Below are 8,188 nucleotides of genomic sequence, written 5' to 3'. Positions count from 1 at the left end.
GACAGAATGAAGTAGAATGAAGTGACAGCGTGAGCCGGGCAGACATCTGAGTCCAGGCAGAAGTAACAGGTCAGTGGCACTAAGGCAGGGGCATGACTGGAATGTTCTAGAAAGGCAAGGAAGCCAAGGATTAGGAGAAGAGAGATAGGGTCTGAGAGGTTTGGGAGAAGGCAGATCACTGCCCTGGGGAGTCTTTCAGGGGTAGGGTTTGGGAAGAGGGCTGACTCGATTGGACTTATGTTTTAAATGTGCATTTTAGGACACTGGTTGCGTGTTTTCATTCGAGCGCAGTTCTCTAGTACAATATGATTTACTCTGCCACAACAGAGCAATGGTTGATTAAGATGGTTTCTAAAACATCTCTGGAGGATCAGGCACCACAAGACTGCTAAGTAGTAACAGCCTTTCCTCTCTGGCGGGCACGTGCGCCTGGAGGGGCACTCGTCGCTATCCTAATGTGCGGGGAGCTGAGCTGGCAGAGATGGAAAGTCTGCACGTTTCTTCTTCAAAACTCGACTGGAGAGCCAAACGTTTCTTTCGGTTGGTTACCAAATAAAAAAATATGCTTTTGCCAACTCTGTGTGAGAAGCAAACTCCCGGAGTTTCCTTTGGCTAATTTGCCCAAGTCTTGCTGTGGTTTCGCTAAATGCAGACGCTGCTCCGTTCCAGCGCCATAAACCTCTCTGGTCTTGGACTTCTCGGCTGTCGGGTGAAAGCTGTGGCTCTTCCTTGTGTTCATCACCTGTTGGGGCGGAACCCGCAGAGCGCGCTCCTACGCCCCAGTCCATTTTTTCTTTCTTTTTTTTCTTTTTTTTTTGGTCTCAGGCTCACCCTTTCTTGCTGAGCACCCTGCTTCACTCGTCCAGGCCCGGCGCACAACGTTCCTCCCAGCCTGGCGCTTGCCCAGCTTGGATGGCCCCCAAGAGACTCTGCCTTTCCGAGCACCCCCGCCCGCGAGCTCCCCGCAGCCGGGCCAGGCGCCCTCACCCCTCGCCCAGAGCCCGGAGGGCTGCGAGTGGAGCGCACGCGCACCCCCGCCCCTCCCCGCAGGCGGCGCGGTTCCCCCTGCAGCGCCTCCCTCGCGGGGAGGGAGCCGGAGGGGCTCCAGGCGCTGTGCAGCAGAGCTGATCGGGCTGCGCGCCGCTCCGCTCTCCTCCGAGGGTGGCAGCAGCAGCCGGGGCGGCCGCAGCTCCTCGGGGGAAGTAAGAAGGCGAGCGCGCCTTCACCCCGCGCCGAGTACCCCAACCTGGTCCCCACGTGTAGCCGCGCCGCCGCCAGGCCTGGCTACCCGACATGGATCTCCTCCTGGCGCTGGTGCTCGGGTTCTCTCTCTACCTGCCCGCGGCCGCCGAATTCGACCGGAGGTGAGTTGGCCCCAGCGCGACCAGCCTTCCGCCTTCTTTCCCACGTTAATCACCTGGAGTCCTGAGGTCCCCACTGCCGGCGTGGCGGCGCGGTCGTGGAAGCCCGGCCACCACATTGCCTGGGCGGGAGGAGGGTCGTCGAGCCGCTCTCTCCCCCCGGGGGGGACCCCGCCGGGGCTCCTGGGGGTGCTCTGGCTAGGGGCGAAGGGAATATTGAGACCGGCATCTCGCCTCTGAGGTGACGCGCGGGACATCCCTTGGCCGGGAAACTCTGGCTCCTGATTTAGACGGCTCTTCAGTGGGGAAACCTCCCAAGGGGCAGGGTCGCATCCGGGCATGGAGCTCTCAGGGCCGCTCCCACCGAGGGTGGCGGTGAGGGAGCCACTGGGCTCCAGGGGAGACCTGTTTGCCTTTCCACTTGATTTTCTAGAAAGACTCAAAATAAGGACTGAGTTGTGTAAGTGCGCGCGCACACACACACACTCACAGCCACCCCCGGGACCTCGGGCGAGCCCGACTGCGGCGTGCTGTGACAGGTTCCAACAACCAGACTCCGTCTCCGCTGTCTCTGGGCCCTTCCTACCGCCGCGCCGCCGGGTGCGCTCGGCCAGTGTGTGTGAATGTGTGTGTGTGTGTGTGTGTGTGTGTGTGTGTACACCAGACTCGCGGCTCAGCAGGAGGCGCCAGGAGGGATCCTCACCTGGGTCACACCGCTACCCAGCTGCTCTCTTCCAGCGGCCAGCACTCACCAATTATCTCCCTGCGGGGCGCTAAAGACTGCCGCACCTGTTTTACCGGCAGTCTTGGAACGAATCAATTCCACGATTGATTGATTATCTTTCTTGTACCTGGAGGGTAAAGGAAGGGAACCAGTGGAGCGCAACGTCTTGTTTACCACCTGGTCGGAGGAAATAGAAAGTTCGGGGTTATTTTGTTCTTTGGGCTCGCGGGCATGGGAGAGGGGAGATAAAAGAAAACAAAAGGTTAGTGGAGACCGGGTGTAGCGGCCAAAAGCTGTATTAGTTTTTGAAGCAGTTATTTCCCACATTCGAGTATGTTGTGCATTTCTTGCACATGCAAGAAGTACATCACGTGATTAAGCGTAAAATTTGAATGTAGCTTTAAAAAGAGGTCTAAAACAGCCAGTGAAAATATTGATCCTCTGTGGAGGGGTCATTTAGGTGTCTAAACAAGTAAGCAATTCACCAAATAAGGTACCAAAGTGGAATCTGGTGGATGAATCAGAACCCTGAAATCGAATACTTTCTTTAGTCCTTATTTACATTACAGAGGAAGATAACATGAATTGTTGATCCAGAAAAGTTCAAACCACAAGAACACTTGAGATGTTAGCTATGCTTTAGACTCCCTTGGTTTTACTTAGACTTCTTTTTCTAGTACACTTATTTTTTTTTTTTCTGGGAACTTTTTCTGCCAAAGAGTCGTATCTCAAAAAGAGTTCTGTTTCATTTGACTTTGAGGAAACTCCCCCCTTCGCACCCCTTCCCACATTTACCTTTTATGTAAGGCAGCGTTTTTTTTTTCTTTCTACTTTGACATGTCTTAATACTTTTCAGTTTATGATGAATCAGTCAAAAACTGTCCCCGCCCCGCCAGTAGGTGTGGGTCTTTGAGGAATCTGTTTTATCTCAGGCTTCAGAAACCACCCTGTGAGTGGCAGCCTTGAGAATCTTGGTTTGAGCCGGTGTTCTTTCCATTTAAGAAAGGATCGTCCCTCTTTTTTTGCCCTACTCCGGTGTGTTGTGTGTGTTTAATTGTCTGAAACTTGAAATTAGATCATAGCAGAACTATTTCCCTGAAGGTGTTTTATCCTTAAATTTGTGCAGGCATGAAAGAGTTCATAGAAAATTGGATGTGATTTATTTTTTTCTAACATAATAACAGAGGAAGTTACTTTTACTTTTAAACATGTTTTTATTTATTTTGCATCTTTTTGTTTGATAGGTGGCCCAGGCAAATAGTGTCATCAGTTGGCCTGTGTCGTTATGGTGGGAGGATTGACTGCTGCTGGGGCTGGGCCCGCCGGTCCTGGGGACAGTGTCAGCGTGAGTATCATCACCCTGGGGACTGCAACTCCCCGGGAGGTGGGGCTCTCCACCCTCATTCGGGGCTTCACTCTGCACACTGGAAGGCTCATTACAAGCATGGCTTGATGGTGTGGCTCTGACATGGGAGTTTTCAGGCACAGTCCCCAGCTCCTTATTCTGCCTCTTTCCAAAGTGAGCCACCTGTATGCAGTAAGGAGCCAGTTTTGTTACTCACAGGATGCTCATTTCCGCATTCATCCCCAGTATCTCCAGCTTCTGTTTTCTCATCACTCTCACTCTTTTCTTTGCTCCAGGCTCTGAGATGGGGGGTAAGATAATGAGTCTAGACTGTATTTACACTAAGTAAGCTCTGAACCTTATAGCACTTACAAAATCCTTACCATAGCTGTTGTGTAAAGAGGCCTATTTGTAAATCTTTTTTTTTTTGAAGTGTGGTTGTATTGACTGTGTTCTAAAGGGACCACCCAGTATAATCAAACAACACCTCTGAAAAATACACATTTTAAGTTCTATAATTAATTATATAAATGTCAAAAAATCAGAACACTGATTTTTTTTTACCTTTTCCATGATCACAAATGAATACCTTTTATGGTGAAAATCAAAGCTACATCAGAGAAGTTTGAGAAATTTGTTTCCAGAATTTTATCTGGATCTCAATTTTACCTTACTCCTCCTACCAAAAGAACAAAAACAAAAACACCACCCCCCAAATAACTAAGTAAATTTCAGGAGCGTCTTTACAGTACTAGGTTGGCAAGTCTGTTGAAGTGATGGGAATGAAAGTGGGTTCTCTATATCCCAGCATTTTACTACTAGTAAGAAAGGGGCTTAGAGGAATAGAGAAGTGTAGTTAACAAAGCTGCAGCTGGAAGGGGAGGAGCCTGCCTTAGAGATGTGTTGGTAGTGAGAGGAATAGAGTACTTATTAAGTTCCAAAGAGTTAGGAGTTCCTTCAGCTATTTCACTCTTTGAGAATTGCATGTGATATCTATTCTGAACTTTCTAAAGGAAGGAGAAGGACAGAGGGACAGTTACAGGTTGACTTTGTAATTCCAGGTCCAGGCTGATATCTGTGGTTAGGGATTGGAATGGTAAAGGGGACTACTGTTGAGCTACCTGCTACCTGCAAGCCTTTGGGCCAGATATTTTGCACAGCTGGGCCACTGCATTCCATTGTAAAGGGAGATGGTGGCAACTTCAGTTTCTAGTAAACAAGAGAACTAGGCAAAGCTCCCCTGTACCCCCTCCCCATCACCTCCCCCTGCCACCCACCACTACCACCTAGTGGGCACACACACATATACATACACACTACTTAATTGATTCAACACTTTTTAAGGGAATATGGTCAAAAGGGAGAATGGTACCTGGTGGGATATAGTCTTCTGCCAATTTTGCCTCAGAAGTATTTGCACAGCTGGAGGCCACAGGTGTGGAATTTGAAGCGCAATCAGGCTTTGAAAATCAAAGGGAAAAGAGAGGACCCTTTTCTTGGCCCAACATAATCATCTTTCCCAAATGAAAAATGAGTAGTTTCTTTGCAGGAATGGAGATAGTTCCCTCCTTCTTTGCTGCCTTTTCGGGACACTCCCTAAGGAAATGTTGAAGTGCTTTGGGGTGGGTCCAGTCCCCCAGCCTCTGCCAGGACAAGGCTGCCCTGGCAGAAAGCCCTGAGCACAGTGGTGTGCACCTTCCCTGAAGGCAGAACGCCAGAGCAGTGGGCAGAGGCAGAGCAGTACGTAGCTCTCTGCCAGATGTGCTAAGAATTCCACGGAGAAAACTCTATCTGTTAGAGATATTCCCCAGAAAGAACCTTGAGGAGCTGTTCTGTGTCTCTTTGCCATGTCGTTAAATTTTCTCTAATATACACCAGCTTGGGGATTCTGAATGTAAAGGCCTTTCAAAGTTTCAGCGGCATTACAGAATTTAAACCTGCTAAGAATCGCTTTTTGCACAGTAGCTTTCCCAACAAATACAGGGTGCTATTTTATTATTTTCCATACCTTCATTTTGTTTCCGAAAGATTTAAAGTGATCAAAAATAGTATTTGATAATATTTGCCTTTTCCTTCTTGTTATTTCTTAAGAATCTGAGAAAGCTGCAACATGGCATAAGTTAATTATTGAAATGGTAATGTTATAAAAATGTTAGATGATCTGCACAAATCACAATTTATCTTTGTTTAGATTTGGTGACAGTTTGTGGGGCAGAATATTAGAGGGGAATAGGGACCCTGGAGCATGACTGTCTGGGTTCAAATTAGTTCTGTCACTTACAAACTATGTGACCTTGAGCAAGTCATTCATTCTCTCTGCGCTTTATTTTCCTCATTTCTTAACTGGATCTGAAATAGTGTGCTACCTCGTAGGTGTAACCATAACAATGCTTAAACAATTATCTCTAAAGCATTTAAAATTACTCCTGGCAAACAGCAAATACTACATACGTGTTTGGTGAAATTAAGAAAATGCAAAGGAATACTGCTATTGAAACAGTGCTGTGGGGTGGGATGTGCCCGCGCTCGCAGATTCTTTGTTCCCTAGGCATGATATATGTATTTTGCATTTATACTGCCAAAATAAAAAATGGTCCCAAGCTTCTCTGTTGCAATAAAATAAAATGCCTTTAAATTACAAAGGGCCAGATGGATCTTTACCATTAATAATGTAGATGGCAAAGTTGTAAAAATGAGTTCAAAGATGGATGTTTCTTTGTGTGTGTTTTATTTTTCCAGAATCTCAGATGGTCCAAATGTGTCTTATCAGAGAACCCACCATCTTTGTTTTGCTATAAACAGGTAGAGGAATGCAGGGGCTAGAGGTCAGCTCAAAGTGGGAAGAACTGCCCTGATAGAGGATTTTTTAGGAACAAATGGAAAATTTCTGATTAGTTTTTTCAAAAACTAGTCTTGTTTTTTCAAAGCAAGTCTCTGTAAAATTAAAATATTTGTTACTATATTTATTTAAGGAAAACACATTTGCTGTTTTTTAATAGTTACATCTGGTAATGGATTACTTATAAAAATTCCAAAGAGCTTCTGGGAAATTTTATGTGAAAGATGTTTTTGCCTTTCTGACCCTTAATTAGATAATCTCAGTGTTTTTTCTCTTAAGAAGCATTCTCCCTTTTTTTCCATTTTATTTATTTATTAATTTATTCTTGTTTGTTCTATTACAGTTGTCCCAATTTTCCCCCTTTGCCCTCTTCCTACTAGCCCACCCCCCACTCCCACAGTCAATCCCCACACTGTTGCCCATGTCCACGGATCATTCATACATGTTCTTTGACTAATCCCTTCCCCTTCTCTCCACCATTTGCTCCCTACCCCTTTCCTCTGGCAGTTATCAGTCTGTTCCCTGTTTTCACATCTCTGGGTCTGTTTTGCTCATTGGTTTATTTTGTTCATTAGATTCTTCTTATAAGTGGGATCATATGGTATTTGTCTTTCACCAACTGGCTTATTTCACTTAACATAATAGTCTCCAGTTCTATCCATGCTGTTGCAAAGATAGTAATTCCTCTTCTTTCTGATGCATAGAATTCCATTGTGTAAATGTACCACAGTTTTTTAATCCATTAATCTACTGGTGGGCATTTTAGACTGTTTCCAGCACTTGTCTATTGTAAATTGTGCTGCTATGAACATTGAGGTGCATAGGTTCTTTTGAATTGGTGTTTCAGGACTCTTAGGGTATATTCCCAGCAATGGCATCACTGGGTCAAAAGGCAGTTCCATTTTTAATTTTTGGAGGAAATTCCATATGGTTTCCCACAGTGGCTGTAGCAGTTTGCATCCCCACCAACAGTGCACTAGGGTTCCCCTTTCTCCACATCCTCACCAGCACTTGTTCTGTGTTGATTTTATTGATGATGGGCATTCTGACACATGTGAGGTGATATTTCATTGTGGTTTTAATTTGCATCTCTCTCATAGCTAGTGAGGTTGAGCATTTTTTCATTCTCACTTTCTTATCAAGGTGCCCAGTTTCTTGTTTCTCTGAATGACTTGCTTTGGAATTTTCCTTCAAATCAGTACAGCAAAACAAAAGGAAGCTATTCCCACCTATACCCAGGACCTCCCAATGTATCCCTACAGTGTTGTCCAACCCGTAGCCTAGGATGGCTTTGTATGTTACCCAATACTAAATTGTAGATTTACTTAAAACCTCTTTTTTGGCTCATCAGGGTTTTTTTTTCAGTGTTTGTGTATTTAATGTGTGGCCCAAGACAACTCATCTTCTTCCATGTGGCTGAGAGATAGCAAAAGGTTGGACTCCTCTACTTAGAATTTATGTGTGTATGCTGGGGAGGCTGTTCCCTTGATATACTGAATACTATTTATCAGATCTTGTGCCCTAGTGCAGGGACCCTGTGGTCAGTGTTTATTCCATTTGGTTGAGCATATGTGAGATGTTTTGATTCAGTATTCATGGGCTTAAATATATGAAATCTGCCCAGAAAAAGTCCAGCCATTGTTAATATAATGAGAATGGTTTGCACAACATTGATGTAACCTGGCAGCCAAGGAGAGTGGACTGGAATGTGCGTGCATGAACAATGATGACCTCACTGTACTAGTCAGTGGGGGCAGTAGAGGCCTTTGGGTGAGCATGTGTACTGTGTGGCTGTCACATTCAAAATGACTGAGCAAGTAGCAATGAATATGCATCAAATTTTGCATTAAGCTTGAACATTTTTCTGTGGAAACTTTGGATGATTAAGAAGGCTGCAGCTATGGACAATTGGTGATTGG

General features: G+C 45.7%; 1 protein-coding gene across 4 annotated transcripts in view; it reads left to right on the top strand.

Annotated features, from left to right (window-relative positions):
• Positions 1 to 850: 850 nt before the first annotated feature.
• Positions 851 to 8,188, top strand: part of NPNT (nephronectin) — a 78,808-nt gene continuing 71,470 nt past the window's right edge. The window contains exons 1-2 of one of the 4 annotated variants that reach the window (XM_036025674.1): positions 851 to 1,364; positions 3,330 to 3,430. In XM_036025674.1, the coding sequence (XP_035881567.1) occupies positions 1,294 to 1,364; positions 3,330 to 3,430 (172 nt within the window). In that variant the 5' untranslated portion in view covers positions 851 to 1,293. The remainder of the gene's footprint in view (positions 1,365 to 3,329; positions 3,431 to 8,188) is intronic. The other 3 variants (XM_028508063.2, XM_028508064.2, XM_028508065.2) reach the window with 3 other exon arrangements.

Source organism: Phyllostomus discolor, chromosome 1 (genome assembly GCF_004126475.2).
Source record: "Phyllostomus discolor isolate MPI-MPIP mPhyDis1 chromosome 1, mPhyDis1.pri.v3, whole genome shotgun sequence".
Lineage (NCBI taxonomy): Eukaryota > Metazoa > Chordata > Mammalia > Chiroptera > Phyllostomidae > Phyllostomus > Phyllostomus discolor.
This window is presented reverse-complemented; position numbering and strand designations above follow the sequence as displayed.